Here is a 20,412-nt window from a genome sequence, read left to right as displayed (position 1 = left end):
GTTCAAGGACATTTTCAAGAAGTGAGACGCCGACCTGGTCCTTCATGAGACGACCTTCTGACCTCAGCTCACGTTGTGTGTCTTTGTGGTTTCAGACTGGAGGGCGCTCCCAGCAGCGTCACTGTGCACGTGAAGCGCCTGCTGACGCACTGCGAGGACGTGTACAGCCGCTACAGACTGGCCTACCAGCAGAAACTGGACCACGTCACCAAAACCATGCTGCAGGACGCAAAGACGTCCAACTACCTGAACGACAGACTGGCCAGCTGATCCACTGAGCCACTGGTCTGTCAAAGAAGAACTTTACAAAACTCATTGAGCAAATAGAAGTTTGATCTCTTATCTTCTGTGGAGATTAAAATCTGATGCTCTCAGTGAAACATCCCTGTTAGTTAATATTAAAAAGATGAAATGTTACAAGCTGAGAATCAACAGAAAACCTTCATGAAAACTTCTGTGAACATGTAAATTAAAGAGACTTTTTAAACGGCTCTGAATCGAACCTGTTCTTTGACGTCCAGCAGCTTCATGTCCACTGTCCACTTGTATTTGGTTTGTTTGGTTTTTATTAAACTGACTCGTGGACCCGTCGTCTCCAGACGTGAACGGTTCAGGTTGAACGAGGCCGAGCAGGAAGTCCTCCGTCAACTTCATCAACTTGGGATCAGAGCGATCGGCCTGTTTGAGAGAAGATGTGGACATCACTACGATAGCTCTCTCTCTCTCTCTCTCTCTCTCTCTCTCTCTCTCTTCCCCCCCCCCCCCCCTCTCTCTCTCTCTCTCTCCACCTCTCTCTCTCTCTCTCTCTGCCTCATGTAAACTTGTAGTTGTTCTACATGTATTTATGTATTGCTGATCTACACTGATGAGATCTAGACCTCATACTTATTACAGTGGGTGGATTTGCTTGTAAATACCTGGTATGTGCATCTTATCAGTTCTGACATGTGACTAATAATTATTATTCACGATGATGTATGAATGTGACCTGACGTGGCAGAGTTCTGCAGATGGAGTCACACATTCAGCTCCAACACCAAATATAACAACCTTCAAATCACAGGAGGAAACATGGGTTAGGGTTAGCTTCATGTGAACACAACACACACACACACACACACATACACACACACACACACACACACACACACACACACACACACACACACACACACACACACACAGTCACACCCAGAGTCAAGTGTATTCATTTAATTTTCAAGAGTGAACTGGTTCAGCAGGTCAGACTCAATTATTACCTTGACGAGCAGAAGGAAGGAAAGTGAGCAGGTGAGTGTGAACACACACACACACACACACACACACACACACACACACACACACACACACACACACACACACACACAAACACACACACACACACAGTCACACCCAGAGTCATGTGATTTCCAGTACCTGCAGAGAGGGGGAGGAGCCTCCAGTGAAAGTGTTCAGACTGGTTCTAACTTCAAGGAGCAGACGGAGGAGACGTGAAGTCTGAGGCTGGTGAGTGTTCAGCTACATTTATATTATTCATTCATATTATTTCACTGTCACTGACTCTGGGTCAGTTTTCTACTCGTGGACTTTAGAGAGAAGAAGATTCAGGATGAACTTCTGTCAGTCAATCAACAGTTTGACTCGACGCTGTGATTGGTTGAGTCCAACACATTAAACCTTCAACTGTCTCAGGTTAAAGAAACACTGAGTTTACTACCTGGCTTCATTGTGTGTGTTTGAGCTCACAGTGTTTTTCCTCTCAGAATGAAGATGAGTGTTTATGATGAGGAAGAGGACAGAGCAGAGTCTCCAGGGTTCAGCTGTCTGTCTCTGAAGAGTGACATGTCCAAAGGTCTTCCTCTAGTCTTCAGTAATGAACCTGGACCCTCAACCACAAAGTAAGAGACCTGCTACAAACATGTGAAGCTCCAAACTGAATCCTCACAGAATGAACCAGTGAATGATGTGTTCTGAATAAAAACATGTTTGTGTTTGCAGAGGTCAGGACCACAGACTGAGAGCAGAGTCTCCAGGGTCCAGATGTCTGTCTCTGAAGAGTGACTGGTCCATGAGAGTTCCTCTAAACTTCAGTAATGAACCTGGACCCTCACACACAGAGTAAGAGACTGTTTCTACTGGGACCTGCTCTGAAGAGGATCTAGTCTCCTCTAGTGTGGCCCCTGCATTAGGACACAGCTTCATGTAAGTTGGTGACTAATCTCTCAGAATCACTCAAAGAGCTCAGACCTCCACCAAGAACCAACACGCTCCTTATGAAACCACTTTGAAATCCACTAGAGACTCATTTTGATTTGGACCTGCACCAAATTCCACACACTGGTAAACATCAGTCCTCTGAACTGGTCTGTGAAAGACCCCCCCCCCCCTCTGATCTGGTTCACATACCACAACCATCCACCAAGTTTACTGGTAATCTGTTGTTTTTTTATAATCCCACTAACGAACCAACCAACACACAAACATACTGGGTGAACACAAAACCTCCTTGACAGAAGTGATGACAACCTGTGACTGTGACATGTGAGTTATCAGGACATGTCTTCACAGGGAGAGGAAGAGGAGTCATGTTTCTGAGGAGGAGCAGTCGTCCTGCTGTGCTTCGTGTCAGGACGTCCTGAAGGATCCAATCTCCACCAGCTGTGGACACTGGTTCTGCAGACGGTGCATCACCTCATACTGGGACCAGTCTGGTTCTTCAGGAGACTCCTCCTGTCCCCAGTGTGGACAAAGATCCAGAACAGGAGCTGGAGCTCAGACAGCCGGTCAGAGCAGCACTGTACATGTGTCTGCTGATGTCTTCACTTCTGACAACAGCACATGTGGTTTTATTTTGTTCCTTCATACAGCATCAACATTTAACATCGTTAGAAAAGCACAAAGTTAAAAAGCTTTTATTTTCTGTAGTTTTTCTGTATCTGATGAAAACAATCAGCAGATTCTCAGATTCTCTGTCTCTCACATTGTTTCTTGTCTTTCAGCAGATCGTGGTCTGCAGGAGGTTTCAGATGAACATAAGCTCAGTGTGAGGAGGAGATGTGAACATGTGACTGAAGGAAGTGATGAAACAGGAAGTAGAACCCTCCTCAACAGGATCTACACTGAGCTCTACATCACAGAGGGACAGAGTGAAGAGGTTAATACTCAACATGAGGTGAGGCAGCTTGAGACGGCTTCCAAGATGAAGATCCTCCAGGACACTCCCATCAAGGTCCACGACATCTTTAAAGCCTCCACTGACCAGCAGAGCAGCATCAGAGTCGTCCTGACCAACGGAGTCGCTGGCGTTGGAAAAACCTTCTCGGTGCAGAAGTTCACTCTGGACTGGGCAGAGGGTTTAGAGAACCAGGATGTGGGTCTGCTGGCTGTGCTTTCGTTCAGGGAGCTGAACCTGGTGAAGGACCAGCAGCACAGTCTTCTCACGCTGCTCCATGTTTTCCATCCAGCGTTACAGAAGCTCACTGCAGAGACGCTCGCTGTCTGTAAACCTTTGTTCATCTTTGACGGCCTGGATGAAAGCAGACCTTCTCTGGACTTCAACCACAGGGAGCTTGTGTCTGAGGTCACACAGAGGTCATCAGTCAACGTGCTGCTGACAAACCTCATCCGGGGGAATCTGCTTCCCTCGGCTCTCGTCTGGATAACCTCCAGACCTGCGGCGGCCAATCAGATCCCTCCTGCATGTGTTGACAGGGTCACAGAAGTACGAGGCTTCACTGAGGCCCAGAAGGAGGAGTACTTCAGGAGGAGGTTCAGTGATGAAGAGCTGTGCAGCAGAATCATCTCACACATCAAGACGTCCAGGAGCCTCCACATCATGTGTCAAATCCCAGTCTTCTGCTGGATCAGTGCTACAGTTCTGGAGCACATGTTGACCACAGACCAGAGAGGAGAGCTGCCCAAGACCCTGACTGACCTGTACTCACACTTCCTGCTGGTTCAGACAAAGAGGAAGAACAACAAGTACGGTGAGGGACATGAGACGAGTCCACAGCAGCTGACGGAGGCTGACAGGGACGTTCTCCTGAAGCTGGGGAGGCTGGCACTTAAACATCTGGAGGAAGGAAACATCATGTTCTACCAAGAAGACCTGGAGCAGTGTGGTCTTAATGTCACAGAGGCCTCGGTGTACTCAGGAGTTTGTACTGAGATCTTCAGAAGAGAGTGTGAGATCTTCCAGAAATCAGTCTACTGCTTTGTTCATCTGAGCGTTCAGGAGTTTCTGGCTGCAGTCTACATGTTCCACTGTTACACCGAGAGGAACACAGAAGAACTCAACAACTTCTTGGGAACAAATGGGAACACAGACACCTTCTCCCTGGATGACCTCCTGAAGAGAACCATGGAGAAATCCCTCACCAGTACAAATGGTCATCTGGACCTGTTTGTTCGCTTCCTTCACGGCCTCAGTCTGGAGTCCAACCAGAGAGTCTTAGGAGGCCTGCTGGGTCGGACAGGGAACAATCCAGAGATCATCCAGAGAGTCTTAGGATGGCTGCTGGGTCGGAGAGAGAACAATCCAAAGATCATCCAGAGAGTCTCAGGATGGCTGCTGGGTCGGAGAGAGAACAATCCAAAGATCATCCAGAGAATCATCTACAACCTGAAGAAGATGAAGAGTGATGACATTTCTCCTGACAGAAGCATCAACATCTTCCACTGTCTGACTGAGATGAACGACCACTCAGTTCATCAGCAGATGAAACAGTTCCTGACGTCAGAGAACAGATCAGAGGAGAAACTCTCTGGGATCCACTGCTCAGCTCTGGCCTACATGCTGCAGATGTCAGAGGAGGTTCTGGATGAGTTGGACCTGTCAGAGTTCAACACATCAGTCCAGGGTCAACTGAGACTGATCCCAGCTGTGAGGAACTGCAGGAAGGCTCGGTGAGTCCAGACATGATCAATAACATGTTCAATCAGTGGAGTGTGTGTGTGTGTGTGTGTGTGTGTGTGTGTGTGTGTGTGTGTGTGTGTGTGTGTGTGTGTGTGTGTGTGTGTGTGTGTGTGTGTGTGTGTGTGTGTGTGTGTGTGTGTGTGTGTGTGTGTGTGTGTGTGTGTGTGTGTGTGTGTGTGTGTGTGTGCGTGCGTGCGTGTGTGTGTTTGATAAAGTTATTCTTATTATTTACATCTTTCGTTCTCAACTAGATCAGATGTGGAGAGTGAAATCCAATGTGATCACTGTGCTGGAGTTTGAGGGTTCAGACATACGACCATGTGGGGTCCAAGGGAGGTTGTTGTATATACTGTGTATATCTATATATATATATATATGATCAAACAGCACAGTGTGAGGAGACGATCACTGAATCACTGACGGTTCCTTTGAACTGAAGAAGCAGGAAATATAGTTTATTCTTCTTTCTTGTCAAACCAGACTTCCCACTCTGTGTTTGTCCTCCACCACCAACCAGTGCAGTGTCCGTCCCTCCAGGTTCCTGACATGTTGACTTCACAACAATATGAGGTCACTGTGACCTTTGACCTTTGACCACTGAAATCTAATCAGTTTGTCTTTGAGTCAAAATGTGAAGAAATCCCCTGAAGACAGACTTGAGACATCATGTTCAAGAGGTCATGAACATGTTCTGTAACCTTGACCTTTGACCTCTGACCACCTGAATGTAATGAGTTCCTCTGTTAGTCTGAATGAACGCTTGAACCAAATCTGAAAGGATTCTCTTGAGGAGTTTTTAACAAAGAGGGGATTTACCAGGGTGAGGGTCACATGATCATGTTTTGTATGAATGATGTGTTTTCTGATTTAATTCTCACAGATTTTATATTTTCTTTAATTACAGACTCTGGGGTTGTGAACTCTCAGAGACTCACTGGGAAGTCGTGGCCTCAGCTCTGAAGTCAGACCCCTCACATCTGAGAGAACTGGATCTGAGTGGAAACAACAAGCTGCAGGATTCAGGAGTGAAGCTGCTGTGTTCTGGACTGGAGAGTCCAAACTGTCGACTGGAGACTCTGAGGTCCTTAAATCCTTCTTCACTTTTCAGACTTTCTTTCTTTTTGGGTCATTATTTATTTAAATTGTCTCAGTTCTGCTCTGCTCACTGTCCCTCAGTCACCTGTCACTCACCCAGCCTGTCAGTCACGTCCACCTCATCAACTCCATTCACCTGCACTCACCTGCTGCTGATCACTAAGAAAGTGTCAGTAAATAACATGTGGACTGAGGCCGAGCACTCGTCCTCCTCAGGTTTTCAAAATAAGACACATTCTTATTGAAACACGTTGGACAGTTGATAAGTATAGAAACAAACAGGAAGTGACATCAGGAGCCATCTCTACTTTAAACAGTGTTTAATTACACAAACCTGCTCAGTGACCAACACACAGAGAAGAAGCTGATGAATGAAACAATGGTCCAACATGTCTGATCTGATATTTATCTTCAGGTCACAGACTGGACTGAGGTCAGCAGCATGTTGAGAGTCTGTGTTGACATGATGACGATCCACAACAACAGGAGGACACATTCTAATATTCATATTTCTTTATTCAGGTTGGAGGACTGCAGACTGTCAGAGATCAGCTGTTCTTCTCTGGCTTCAGCTCTGAGGTCAAACCCCTCTCATCTGAGAGAACTGGATCTGAGCTACAACAACCTGCAGCACTCAGCAGCAGTGAAGGAGCTTCTTGATCTACAGCAGAGTTCAACCTGTCGACTGGAGACTCTGAGGTCAGTAGATGGTTGGAGTCAGTCCACGCTGCTTTCATCAGTATGTTACTAAACACAGTCAGTATCACAGATCCAGGGTCTGTGCTACCAAGCAGGATTTGTGGTTATCAGGTTAACTTCAGGTTTAGTTTTTTCAGTTCTACGAAGCTCGTCCACTTCTTAACCAGGTAAATCACCATGGTAACTTCTGATGACAGCTAACCTGCTCCAGGTTAAGTTGGAGATCAACCCGTATAGAAGCTCCGCCCACTGACCACAGTGACTCTACACTGTTGTGTGGTGCACACTCTCCTTAAAGGGACGGATAAGGGAAGTTTAAATCAACGTCTGGTTGGTTCAGTTGATCTCTAACTCACCCAGAACATCTCAATGTCTCCAGACTCATCCTGTCCCCAAAACACCAGATGACCTCAGCTTCCTGGAGACAGGTCCATGTGTGTGTCCTCAGAGACAGTGAGACAGTGTGTGTCCTCAGAGACAGTGAGTCAGTGTGTGTCCTCAGAGACTGTGTGCGTCCTCAGAGACAGTGTGCGTCCTCAGAGACAGTGTGTGTCCTCAGAGACTGTGTGTGTCCTCAGATACAGTGAGACAGTGTGTGTCCTCAGAGTCAGTGAGACAGTGTGTGTCCTCATTGACAGTGAGTTAGTGTGTCCTCAGAGACAGTGTGTGTCCTCAGAGACAGTGTGTGTCCTCAGAGACAGTGTGTGTCCTCAGAGACAGTGTGTGTCCTCAGAGACAGTGAGACAGTGTGTGTCTTCTTGTCTTCCACTCGTCTTGTTAGTAAACAACAGATTCAGATCTCGTGGCCTCGAGTTATTTATCGGTGTCGTCTTCATCTGATCTGAGACAGTTTGTCCTCTCACTTCATCAGTGAAGAACTGATCAGGTGGATCTTTGTCACAGCTCTGAGATCAGTGGGACTGAAGCCTCTCCTCATCACATGGTAACCAGGAGCTCTTTATACAGAGCAGAACCTCTGCTGAGGTCCATCTGTCTCCTCTGGTCCCAGTTTGTCAGAAGCAGATGTTCATCAACACACAGTGAAACATGGCTTCACCTGTAACAGCAGTAAATCCACCTCTCAGGTGTCCACTCTGCACTTTGACATGCAGAGGACACACACTGAGCTCTTAGCGTGTTCATTCCAACACGTGAACATGAAGCAGAGAGGAAGCTGCTCCACCTCTGAACAGGACTGAAGTCCCTGCTGCTCTTTCTACTGGATGAGCTGCATCACTGACTCACAGCTGATGAAGTGAGTCTCTGTGACACTGATGTCTTCTTCTCTCAACAGGAAGAGGACAGTGTGAAGAGGACAGTGTGAAGAGGACAGTGTGTGTGGACGGAGGCTGAGCTGTGTCCTGAGGATCCAGAGGCTGAAGCAGCAGCAGCTTGTGTGTAGTCTCCAATCTACACAACCCCTAATCTGCATGTGTTTGTGAGATGAAGCCGGAGCACCTGGAGAAAACACGGGGAGAACATGCAGACTCCACACAGGAAGACCCCATCTGAACCGGATTCAAACCAGCAACCCTCCTGCCCCGATTGTGTTTATTTACATGAAGAATGTGTTTATTGAAATGACACAACACAAGCAGAATATATAAACCCTCTATAAAGACTCACATACAGTGTGTTTAAGTTTGTCTTTATTATTGTCCACCTTTGTCCCTCAGTGTGTCTCCATGTGTGTAGAACCACATTCTGTGTATATGTTTGTTTATGATCTTAAAGTTCCTGGATTCACGTCACAAATTGATTTAGTTCAACACAAAGTTCAACACATTGAAATCACTTTGAGTTTAAAATCAGAGTTTTGTCTTTGACACAAAAGATCAAAACTCTGGATTTAAAAATGGGACGTTTTCATTTCTGCATCAGGTGCAGAGCGGTGGTGGCTTTTCTACTTTTGACCCACAGGTGGCGCTGCAGTATAACAGCAGCACATCCCAGTCAAAGCCTTTATATTCAGTCTATGACTCAAACACATGGATCATTTCCTCTGTGACAAACCAGATGTAACGAGAAGAAAAACATCTCAGAGAGAAAAGTTCTGTTTCTACTTGTCTCTGCTTTAATGCTCAATAAACATCCTTCCACCGACTTCACTGGAATCATGACTCAGCTTTTCTTTCCTCTTCAAACAAACTGGTGGAAACATCTCGTCCTTGGTGCAGGTAAAAGAACAAAATCACCAGTTTGACATAATGGAAACCAGCAGAAGAAAAGTGAATGAGACATTTACAGAATGAAGAAGAGTCGATGAAGAGCAGAGCATCTTTAAGTCTCTGAGGAAACTGTTTAATAAACATTTTTCATATTTAATAGAAAACTGACCTGAGGACGTTTCATACAAACCCTAACCCACTTATAAGGAAAAGTTTGTGCTCATAATGAAATTCTACATCTGATCAATATGTCTCAATATAAACAACCTGACAGCAGATCAATACATTTATTATGGATTATTTATCAGTGGATTTCATTCATTCACCATCACATCCAGTTGATGCACATTCCTCAACCTCTGCTCTGGTTTCAGGTTCGAGAGGATTTGTGGGAAAAGTCTCTGAAGTTCAGATGAAGATGATATTTATGTTTAGTAGAAGCAGTTTGAGATGAGATGGTGAAAGATCTTCGGTCCAGAAGGAGAAGAGCTCCAGACAGAACCACTTCTCCTCCCGGGGTTTATTCTCATTATATGAACGTTTTCTTCAACGTGGAACAAATCTAAATCCTCCTGTTGTTCTCCTCTCTGACTCAACGTGGAGGATTTGTCTTCACTTTGTGCTGCGTGACTTTAAATGGAATATTAAAATAAAATGTCCCTTTCATTGAATATATTGAAAACATATAGAACAGAACTCCATGTGTTTATCTGTTCATTTTTTCTACCTGAAGTTCTTTGCTCTGTTTTCTCCTCAGGATCATTAAACTCTTGTCTTCAGTCCGGTTCTGGCTGGTTTGGGAACAGATTGGATTTGATCTGGTGCAGTTAATGGAGCTCACTGATTGGATTGAGGGCGACCACATGGCTTTCTGCTGTTTTACAGAAGAAACATCTTTAAAATACTTCACTGAGGATCCAAATGAGACTAATTGTCTCATTGTGACACATGTGACCTGACAGAGGTTCATCAAAACGACATGAGGAGTCAGTTTACACAGAGATGTGTGTGTGTGTGTGTGTGTGTGTGTGTGTGTGTGTGTGTGTGTGTGTGTGTGTGTGTGTGTGTGTGTGTGACAGGTTACTCTCGGGAAAGTGAAGCAGAACATCGCACCAGTGAAGAACCAGTAGAAGAAAAACTGACTCTGGACCAGGTTTCAACCTCACGGTTTATTACACAGAATCATATTCATCTCTTTTAGTTTGGTTCTGAATTCTCGTTTGTAAACAGACAATCTTACTGGTTCCACTGGTCTCAGTGTTATTTGTACTGAAAGTAATAAAGTTCTTCTGATGACGATCATCCTCTTTATTGACTGAATGAACATTTGTGTGAAGTAAAGTGTTGAAGTTCACGTTCCGGCTGCGTCGGGTCAGTTTGTCTTTTCACAAAGTGCGAGTGAAGAAGAGTCCAGAAGAAAAGAGGAAGACGTCTTCACTCCGCTGTCTGTCCCTCGTCCTAGCTTCTCTTCTTCAGCAGCTGGTTGAGGACGCTGGTCTGTCTCAGGGCTCTGAGGTTGGACACGTCCTCTGCGATCACCGGGACGTCCTCGCCGTGACTCGTCTCCTCACTTTCAGCCTCGTCACTGTCAGATAACGAACACAAGAGGGCGTCGTTCTCATACGTGGGGAAGTAATACCTGAGGAGAGAAGGACCACAGAGACGTTCACTCCTGAGTTCATAAGGATGAAGGAGCAGTGACCCCCCCCCCCCCCCCACTGGGAAACAACTGAACCATGAAGACATGAACTGGTGTTGGACGCACTGCGGCTGGTCCCAGGTGGACACGTCTGGCAGCTTCATCACGTGACCTGCAGCCGCGATGTGGCGCAGCACGTCGGCTCTGGAGAGGAACTTCCCCTCGCAGCCGTAGCAGCGGCTCTGGTGGATCTGCCTCCGGATGAAGTTCACCAGTTTGACCTGCTGGTAGAACCTGAGGTCTGAGAGGAGCAGACAGCGAGAGGTGAACACAGAGCGTCTCATCAATATTCAAACGTCTGCATTTCAATCTGCATCGTCTGTGAATCTGTGAATCAAGACTCGAGTTCTGATCCGAGTCTGAAGCTTCACGTGTTTCTCTTCAGTTTCTGTGGATCTGGTTGGTTTTGGTTTCACATTGTGATTTAGGGACTGAAGAGTTTCGTGTCCTGCTTCTCTTCTGACTACACACTGTTGTTGCTTCTCTTGTGTAGAAGAACAAACAGTTGTGTAATCTGTTGAACTGCCTGAAGACAAAGATCTCATGTCACAGATGATGCAGGTTCTGGAGGTTGCTGATGTTTCACTCACTGAGTTCTGTCCTCAGCTTGTGAAGATCGAAGTCGTGTGAGTCCTGAAACAAACAACACAATAACCAAACCCCACAAAGCTTCAGTTGTTGTAAAGCTCACCACACAACAGGAAATCAAATGAAGACTTTCAATGTGGTTTTATCTCTGAACGTCTTCTCACAGTACAAACACTGCAGACTGAGCAGAGGAAGCACAACACAACATTAACACACAAGAAGACAACACTTGATTAAATCTGTTCTAAACTTAACACAATCAATCAATCAATCAAATTTTATTTGTATAGCCCATATTCACAAATTACAATTCATCTCATAGGGCTTTAACAGGGTGTGGCATCCTCTGTCCTTAACCCTCAGCAAGAGTAAGGAAAAACTACTAAAAACCCTTTTAACAGGGTAAAAATATGTAGAAACCTCAGAGAGAGCCACATGTGAGGGATCCCTCTCCCAGGACGGACAGAAGTGCAATAGATGCCACGTGTAGGAAAACATCATCAATAATCAAAGTCTCTAGCAGCATTTGATGAGGGTAGACATCCCGAAGGACAACCCCAACATGACATGCCAAGCAGTCCCGCTGCAAGCACAGTCCATGCTCAGCAACCATCTAGACCACGATCCACCATCCAGACCAGACGCCACTCCAGTCCTCAGTCACCGTCCACCGCCGCCCACCAGGACCCATCACAAGCCACCACCGCGGTCCTGGTCCACCGCCCGTGCCCAATGCCAACGCGACACAGGGTCCGCCACCAGCACCACGATCAGCCCAGAATCCGCCACAATGGATCCACCACCGCGACCCCCGGTGTACGATCCACAAACCGCAATCCATGGTGCGGCCACAGAGGCCCTGGATCTGCGGGTGATAAAGCAAAGGGATTCCGGGGAAGGGGGATAGGGATGGAGAAGAGGAAGGAGAAGCTGGAAAGAGAAGCTCCGTGTGTCATGTGTCATAAAATAGAACAAGTAATGTTCTGCCGCACTAATTAGCTCTAACTATAAGCTTTATCAAAAAGGAAGGTTTTGAGCCTACTCTTAAATGAAAAGATGGTATCTGCCTCCCGAACTGAAAGTGGTAGATTATTCCACAGCCGAGGGGCTTGATGGCTAAAAGCTCTGGCTCCTACTCTTTTTTTAGAGAATTTAGGGACGACAAGTAGGCTTGAATTCTGGGAGCGGAGTGCTCTAGCGGGTTTATAAGGTACTAACAGCTCTTTAAGGTAAAAAGGCGCCATATTATTAAGGGCCTTGAAGGTGAGGAGGAGAATTTTAAATTCTATTCTAGATTTAACTGGAAGCCAGTGTAGCGACGCTAATACTGGAGAAATGTGCTCTCTTCTCTTTGTTCTCGTCAGGACACGTGCTGCGGCATTTTGGACAAGCTGTAGAGTCTTTAACGACTTACTGCTGGAGCCAGATAATAATGAATTACAATAGTCCAGTCTCGATGTAACAAAGGCGTGGACTAGTTTTTCTGCATCTTTTTGGGAAAGGACATGTCTAATTTTGGAAATATTACGTAAGTGGAAAAAAGCGGTCCTAGAAATTTGTTTTAAGTGAGAATTAAAGGATAAATCAGGATCGAAGATCACTCCCAAGTTCCTGACGGTTTCATTGGAAGCAAGGGCAATGTCGTCTAGCGCAGCTATATCATTAGATAATGCATCTCTAAGGTGTTTGGGGCCAAGTATTATAACCTCTGTTTTGTCTGAGTTTAATAAGAGAAAATTGCGGGTCATCCAGGTTTTTATGTCCTTGAGACATGTTCGAAGTTTAGTTAATTGATTACTTTGTTCAGGTTTTATTGACAAATATAACTGGGTGTCATCCGCATAGCAGTGGAAATTTACCGAGTGTGTCCTGATAATGTTTCCTAGTGGAAGCATATATAATGAGAATAAAATTGGGCCGAGCACAGAGCCCTGTGGAACACCATGGTTAACTTTGGTGCGCACAGATGACTCATCATTAATTTGCACAAATTGGGAGCGATCAGAAAAATACGATTTAAACCAGTTAAGGGCGGTTCCATTAATGTTAATTAACTGTTTGAGTCTTTGTAATAAAATTTGATGGTCAATTGTGTCGAATGCTGCACTGAGATCTAACAGAACGAGGACAGACACAAGTCCCTGATCTGAGGCTATTAAAAGGTCATTAGTGACTTTTGCCAAGGCTGTCTCTGTACTGTGATTGGCTCTAAACCCCGATTGAAAGTCTTCATATATATTATTTTCCCGGAGAAACTCACACAGCTGATTGGCAACAACTTTTTCTAAGATTTTAGAGACGAAGGGGAGATTAGATATTGGTCTGTAATTGGCTAAAACCTCTGGGTCTAGGGTGGGTTTTTTGAGTAGGGGTTTGATGACAGCTATTTTAAAAGACTGTGGTACATAACCTGATGATAATGACAGATTGATGATGTTAAGTAACGAACTATCAATTAGGGGCAGAATTTCTTTAAGTAATTTGGTAGGAATGGGATCTAAGATACAGGTTGTTGGTTTAGAACCTGAGATTAATTTGGTAAACTGATCACGGGTGATCAGAGAGAAGCTGTCTAAGTAAAGGGTAGGATTCTCAGCCGTTTCTGAGATCTCTGTTGTTGGGAGGGTATTAGTGCCAATTGAGGGCAGGAGATGGTTGATTTTATTTCTAATAGTTTGAATTTTATCATTAAAAAAGGTCATAAAGATATTGCTATTTAGGGATCGAGGAATACTGGGTTCGGTGGAGGTGTGACTCTCTGTCAGCCTGGCTACAGTGCTGAAGAGAAACCTGGGGTTGTTTTTATTCTCTTCTATTAGTTTTGAATAGTAGGCGGCTCTTGCTTTGTGGAGAGCCTTTTTATATTCTTTAACACTATTCTTCCAGTCTATTAGATTTTCAACATGGTTGCTGGAGCGCCACTTCCTTTCTAGTTTTCTTGATAATTGTTTTAACTCATTTGTCTGGGAATTATACCACGGAGCTAATTTACTATGTTTGACATTTTTCTTTTTTAGAGGCGCTATTGAGTCTAATGTTAATCGTAATGAGTCTGCAGAGCTATCGACGAGGTGGTCGATCTCAATGGAGCTCAGGGTTTTAAAGAATTTGTTGTTTATATCTACTGCTAATACGGGTTTAAATGTAATTGGGATTATTTCCTTAAATTTAGCTACAGCACTATCAGGTAGACATCTAGAAAATGAATTTTTTATTAGTGGCATATATTCAGTTATTGAAAAATCAAAGGTTATTAAATTATGGTCTGATAGAACTGGATTGCGCGGAAGTACTGTTAAATTTTCAATTCCGACACCGTACGATAATACAAGGTCAAGTGTGTGGTTACCACAATGAGTAGGTTTGTGCACACACTGACTGAAACCAATAGAGTCTAGTATTGAAATAAATGCTACGCTAAGGCAATCTTTATTATTATCAACATGAATATTAAAGTCACCAACAATAATAATTTTATCGGTCTTTAGGACTAAGTTTGATAAAAACTCAGGGAATTCCTTTAAAAATTCAGTATAAGCCCTGGGAGCACGGTAAACTACGGCAAATATGATAGGCTGTTGGTGGTTCCTGGATTGGCGTGGAAGACTAAGAACCAGACATTCAAATGATTTGTAGCTGAGTTTAGGTTTAGGATTAATTGATAGACTGGAGTTAAAAATAGCAGCAACTCCACCTCCTCGCCCAATTTCTCTAGGAACCTGTGAATTGATATGACTGGGGGGAGTAGATTCATTTAGACTGACATATTCATCAGGATGTAGCCACGTCTCAGTGAGGGACAATAAATCTATGTTGTAATCGGAGACTATTTCATTAACTAAAAGAGCCTTTTTTTCCAGTGATCTAATGTTTAAAAGACCACATTTAAAAGTCTGGGTTTCCTGTATTGTTTCAGAGGTTGTTTTTATTTGTATTAAATTTTTGTGTGGAGTTCTCGCTCTGTTATTGTTTAATTTCAATAATTTAATCGGACGGTGAACAGACACAATCTCTATGGGGTTTTGTGATTGATCCAGAGGGAGCGCAGAGAAGTGTTTAGCACTGCAGCTCTGCTTCCTGGTCCCAACTATGGGTTGTCATGTAATAGACTGAGTAATATTCCTAGATAAGAGAGCTGCTCCATCCCAAGTGGGATGAACGCCGTCTCTCCTAACAAGACCAGGTTTTGTCGAAAAAGTTAGCCAATTATCTATAAAGCCCACACCGTTTACAGGACACCACTTCGACAGCCAGCGGTTAAAAGACAACATGCGGCTAAACATGTCATCACCTGTTGTATTAGGGAGCGGGCCAGAGAAAACTACTTTGTCCGACATCGTTTTAGCAAAAGCACACACAGACTCAACATTCACTTTAGTGACCTCCGACATACGAAGCCGGGAGTCGTTGCTGCCGACGTGAATTACGATTTTATTGTATTTACCTTTTTTAGTTTTAGCCATTAACTTAAGTTTAGATTCGATGTCGCCGGCTCTGGCCCCTGGGATACAGTTAACTATAGTCGCTGGTGTCGCTAACCTGACGTTTCTCAGAACCGAGTCGCCAATAATCAGAGTCTGTTTATCAGCGGGTGCCTCGCTGAGTGGAGCGAATCTATTTGAGACGTGAGCTGGTGGCTCTTTAATCGTGGGCTTTTTAAGTCTAGCACTATGCCCCCTCCGGGTTGTCACCCAGCTGCCCTGCGCTCCCGGCTGCACGGGACTAGTCTGGGGACTGCTAGTTAAGGCTAAGCCACGTGATAAGCTAGGTGGCTCCGCGGCTAGCGGGAGCCGGCTAACTACAGCTAACGGAGTTTCTAAGCTGCTGAGCCGAGCTTCTAAGTCGCTAAGCCTCGCCTCCATCGCTATCAACACACTACATTTATTACATGTACCACTACTGTTAAGGGAGGCAGAGGAGTAAGTAAACATGAGACACTCGGAGCAAGAGAGAGAGCAGTGGAGCAACAGGGAGAGAGAGAAGACATCGCTGCTATAGAGCTGCGAGGGTGAGCTCAAACAGAACACAGAATCACTAAGCACGATAGAGTAAGGGTTGGTATGTGCGAGTGTTTAACTACAGACCGGTGATTTTAGCTGTAGTGCTACAGAGAAACAGTTGTGTTTTAGCAGCGGAGCTAATTCGCAGAGCGACCACCATCAGTGGCAAGAAAACAGGAAATGACGCAGCACGCTTACCGTAATGACGTCAGACCAAATCAAAAAGTGACCTGACATCTGCAGAGCATCAGCTGTCATTCATGATGTGATCAGTTTCTGATATTGAACAGATGATGAATCAATAATCAAACCCATTGGAACGTGTCTGATTCCTACTTGTCCAGTTTGTTCTGCAGCGTGTCCAGGAACTCGTTGCAGAACACGATGTTGTCCGGGAGTCCGATGCTGAAGGAATGTTCTCGGGCCATGTGGTTCAGCAGAGATGACCTGGAGATGATCAATAAATATAACTGACAGTATATTTATTTAAAATATCTATTACTTGATTATTTTAATATATTCATGTAACATCGGTTCTGCTCTGATGGAAAAAGAAGATTCTGGATTTCTTTCCCCTGATTTTCAGAGTAAATCCTGAAATATAACCAATATATTTCATGTTTCATTTGTATTTCTGGTTCATATTCCATCAGGAGGTGTTTTTATTTAAAGCTTCATGTGAAGAACCTGTTTCCAGCGAACTCGTCGCTGCAGAACATGCAGAGACGCTGGAAGCTGCCGTCGTCTCTCTCCTGCTGCTGCTGCTCCAGCACCTCCTCCTGCCAAGAGAAACCACACTGAGGAAACACCACAGAAGAAGAAGAAGAAGTCCTCCTCCTAAACCAAACCCCGAGGACAGGGAGTGTGTGTTTATCCACAGAATCTGATTGGTTGGACTCACCAGTCGTTTCTGTTGGAGCCTCTCTCGGAGGAGTCGGTCTTCTGGAAGAACGTCACACAGCAGGAAGTAGTTCTCTTGTTTCTCTGGAAGAACAAATTGTTTTCAGAGTCGTTTGAAGACAAAGTTTCAGTTAAATTCCAAATTGAGTAAGTACAAATTCTACTTTCCAGTAGAACAAGTACCTGAGAGAGGAGAGGAGCTGAGTCAGCAGCATGAAGCCGTCTCCACTGACTCTCACCAGAGGAACCTCACTGGGTTCTACTTTGATTTAGCTTCTTCTCTCTCGCTCACGTTTCCACCTTTGTCTCCATGAAACAACCAAAGTCTCACAAGACTCATGAGTGAGACGTCTCCTTGAATAATGTGTGATGTTACCAGACTCTTAGCAAAGATCCAGAATAACAGTTTGAGCTTTTTATTGGTGATTAATATATATTAAGTTTTCAGAAAACCAGCTTAACTTACTAGCATTGCAGAGAGCCATTTGAATAAGGATCAGTTCTGAACCGGAGTATTGATTTATTACAGTTATCAGAAAACCAGCTTAACAATATGATTTATGATATTTAGGACTAATGTGAACAGTTATCCAGTTACAAACCATCTGAGCTGCACAGAGAAGATTCCATGTGATCTACTGGTGTGTCCCTCTGCTCCCGACTGGTTTGAATTTGTCTCGTTCTACACGATTAACAGAAGTCGTTAATTAACCCGTTCACGCTCAGAGGAAATCACTGAACAGGATCCTGGAGCCAAACTGAAATCACCACATCAACAATGTGACGTGTTTAAAGATCCTCAGGTTGTGTGTCTTTGTGCGTCTCAGATCATGAGCTTTTTCTTGGTTCTGGTGTTTTTATTGATCTGGTTCCTTTCTGTGTAAATAACCTCTGACCTCTGACCTCCTCACCCCCTCACACAAGGTCCTAATGTTGGTCACACAAAGGTCACGCAGGTGGATCCCAGCTCCAGTCGCTGGTTTAACTGGTTCACGTCTGTGCAGGTGTCACCGTGTTGCTCTCTGACGCTCTTCATGCTGCTCGTGGCTGAGATCATGACGTCAGACTCTGTTCCTCTGATCGGTGAGAACCTCCGTCAGTGTCTCATCTGTCTTCTCGTCCTTCATCCCTCCGTCACCTTGAAGTTGAAGCTTCTCACATATCTTCTCTCCTGGTGTCTCAGCTCAGCGTCAGCCGGGGGTCACTGCGACGCCACCCACAGGTAACCAATGGATTCCAGGGCGTGGAGGGTTTGCACTAAGCCACGCCCCCCGAACCAGAGCTCCTGTGTCCGCAGCTGGTGGGAGGCGGCATGGCTGGCGAGGAGGATGTGCTGAGAGCAGGGGGGCGGAAGAAGAGTCGGAGCGGGAGGGAGCTCAATGCTGGAGGCGGAGCTTAACCAGATCCTGGAGGAGGTCAGGTACATCGCCGGGCGTTTCCGGGGGCGGGACGAGGAGGAGACGGTCTGCAGCGAGTGGAGGTTTGCTGCTGCGGTGATCAACTGCTTTTGTCTGGTGGCGTTCTCAGTCTTCACCATCATCTGCACCATCGCAATCCTCATGTCGGCCCCCAACTTCGTGGAGGCCATTTCCAAAGACTCCTCCAGCTGAGTTTCTTTACTTCAGTCCACAAACCAACGTGTCAGACGCCCGAGGTCAGTGTTGAGGTCAGTGTCTGAGGTCAGTGTTGAGGTCAGTGTTGAGGTCAGTGTCTGAGGTCAGTGTTGAGGTCAGTGTTGAGGTCAGTGTTGAGGTCAGTGTTGAGGTCAGTGTTGAGGTCAGTGGCTCCTGTGGAAGATGTTTGGTTTTATCAAATTCGTGATGTTTAAAATCACAAAAACAATCATTGGACCTCGTAAGTTGAATTTCAACCTAGTCAATTTAGTAAATATCCTTTTCTATTAGCAGCCATTGATATGAATCATTTTAAACTTTACAATAATTGTTCCTCTGTGGATTCCTTGATAAACTCAACATTTTTCCATGTTAGCTCAGAGAAAACTGTGTGTTTACATCTTGTGTCGGTTCTAACTCTAATCAACTGACACTCAGACAGAACGTCCTGCAGCTGCTCCACAGAAGAATAAAGATAATGATGGTGATGATGATGTCCTCCTGGTTTGAAAAGGGCCAAACAGCTGCTCGGAATCGAACCACCGGAAGCTTTAAAGCTACAAATGAATCTCTATTTTTCGTATACGTTTTTTTAAATCCATCATCCAATAAAAATTGTTGTGACAGTGACCAGACGTGTGTTTTTCTATTTGTTCTGAATGTTGTCAGTTGGAAACAATGTCAATTTTAGATTATTTTTAAATTTGAGATCATTTTGGAAGAAAAATCTGGACTTTAACTCAACTTTCATGTTGTAGTAGTGCCCTAAAAAAATAAATTGATAATATGTACTAAAGTAAAAGTACCATATTAACTTTGCAACTTCAAAGTAACTAAATACTTGCTTGTAAATATCCATATGACAGGATGACGCTGCCCCTGGTGGTCAGCAGCAGCAGCACAGACAACATTCACCTCAGATGAGAAAGAACGAGTCGAATGTTTCAGAATAAAACAGATTTAATCTTTATTTGACATAATGTCCGTCAGAGTCGAGGAGCTTCTGTAAAACCTGGATCTGTAAAGACACATAAAACATTTCTGTTTCTCTGAGCTCATTTATTGTGTCACTGATATTAACTGAGTAATTTTTGATTTGTTATAAATGTCAGCCTTAACCAGAGCCTGAACCAGAGGCGGAACCAGAGCCTGAACCAGAGCCTGAACCAGAGGCGGAACCAGAGCCTGAACCATGCAGGTAGAGATGCTCCTCTTGTTCCTTGGAGGCTTCGTGAAGCAACGATAGAGAAAATCTGAGCTGAAAAACAGCTTCTCCTCCTAATAAGTTGTTGTTTGTGATATTTTCAGGCGGAGGAGGAGGCAGTGCCCCCTGGCAGTCACATCGTAGAAATCCAGTCTTTAAAGAGTGACGTACAAACAGAAGAACCAGAAGGAGGAGGAGGAGGAGGAGGAGCCACACAAAGTGTCCTGGGTCCAGCTGTGACTGTGAGCAGCTGTTTGAAATATTGTTTTTATTGTTATTTAAACTGAACAGATCTGTCCTCGACCTCTCAGTTCTTGCAGGCGCCTCCCAGCGGAGACCAGGACTACACCGACCTCAACTCCTTCAGGTCAGAGACCATTCACACTGGAACTGGTTTAGTTCAACTAGAAACATCTCACTGTGGTTGTGTCTCTAGACTCACATGACGTCACTGTGACCTCTGACCTGTGATCAGTTCATCTGTGAGTGACAACCTGAATCATGTTGAATGTGTTATCAGGTCACACTGAC

At 44.8% G+C, this 20,412-nt stretch overlaps 2 protein-coding genes and 1 long non-coding RNA gene across 20 annotated transcripts in view; 2 read left to right on the top strand and 1 right to left on the bottom strand.

Moving 5' to 3' along the window:
* Positions 1-1,185: 1,185 nt before the first annotated feature.
* LOC128444272 (NACHT, LRR and PYD domains-containing protein 12-like) overlaps positions 1,186-20,412 on the top strand; it is a 38,440-nt gene continuing 19,213 nt past the window's right edge. For 4 of the 16 annotated variants that reach the window (XR_008339124.1, XR_008339125.1, XM_053426654.1 and 1 more), the window contains exons 1-3: positions 1,189-1,506; positions 1,764-1,898; positions 1,999-2,118. Coding sequence is in view for 13 of the 16 variants with exons in the window: in XM_053426654.1 (XP_053282629.1) it covers positions 1,765-1,898; positions 1,999-2,118 (254 nt within the window). In the remaining 3 variants the exon portion in view is untranslated. The other 12 variants (XM_053426649.1, XM_053426655.1, XM_053426656.1 and 9 more) reach the window with 8 other exon arrangements.
* LOC128444305 (zinc finger protein 277-like) lies at positions 10,038-11,222 on the bottom strand. Its single transcript, XM_053426706.1, has 2 exons — positions 10,643-11,222; positions 10,038-10,516 (listed from the first exon to the last, which is right to left on the bottom strand). Exons 1-2 carry the CDS (start codon positions 10,858-10,860, stop codon positions 10,336-10,338), a joined length of 399 nt encoding a protein of 132 aa, XP_053282681.1. The 5' UTR covers positions 10,861-11,222; the 3' UTR covers positions 10,038-10,335.
* Positions 10,621-19,307, top strand: LOC128444314 (uncharacterized). 3 transcript variants are annotated; one of them, XR_008339136.1, is made up of 4 exons: positions 10,621-10,840; positions 18,069-18,147; positions 18,248-18,730; positions 18,793-19,307. It is a non-coding gene; the product is annotated as an uncharacterized LOC128444314 (long non-coding RNA). The 3 variants fall into 3 exon arrangements; XR_008339135.1 differs by having other exon boundaries at positions 18,781-19,307; XR_008339134.1 differs by having other exon boundaries at positions 18,248-19,307.

The sequence above is a fragment of the Pleuronectes platessa genome, chromosome 7, assembly GCF_947347685.1.
Source record: "Pleuronectes platessa chromosome 7, fPlePla1.1, whole genome shotgun sequence".
In the NCBI taxonomy this organism is placed as follows: Eukaryota; Metazoa; Chordata; class Actinopteri; order Pleuronectiformes; family Pleuronectidae; genus Pleuronectes; species Pleuronectes platessa.
This window is presented reverse-complemented; position numbering and strand designations above follow the sequence as displayed.

Bases quoted from the DNA above. Each gene is read 5' to 3' on its own strand.
- LOC128444305 (XM_053426706.1), bottom strand. From the start codon at position 10,860: ATGAGACGCTCTGTGTTCACCTCTCGCTGTCTGCTCCTCTCAGACCTC. The intron at 10,517-10,642 runs GTGCGTCCAACA...TTCTCTCCTCAG, and splicing joins TCCACCTGGGACCAGCCGCA to GTATTACTTCCCCACGTATG.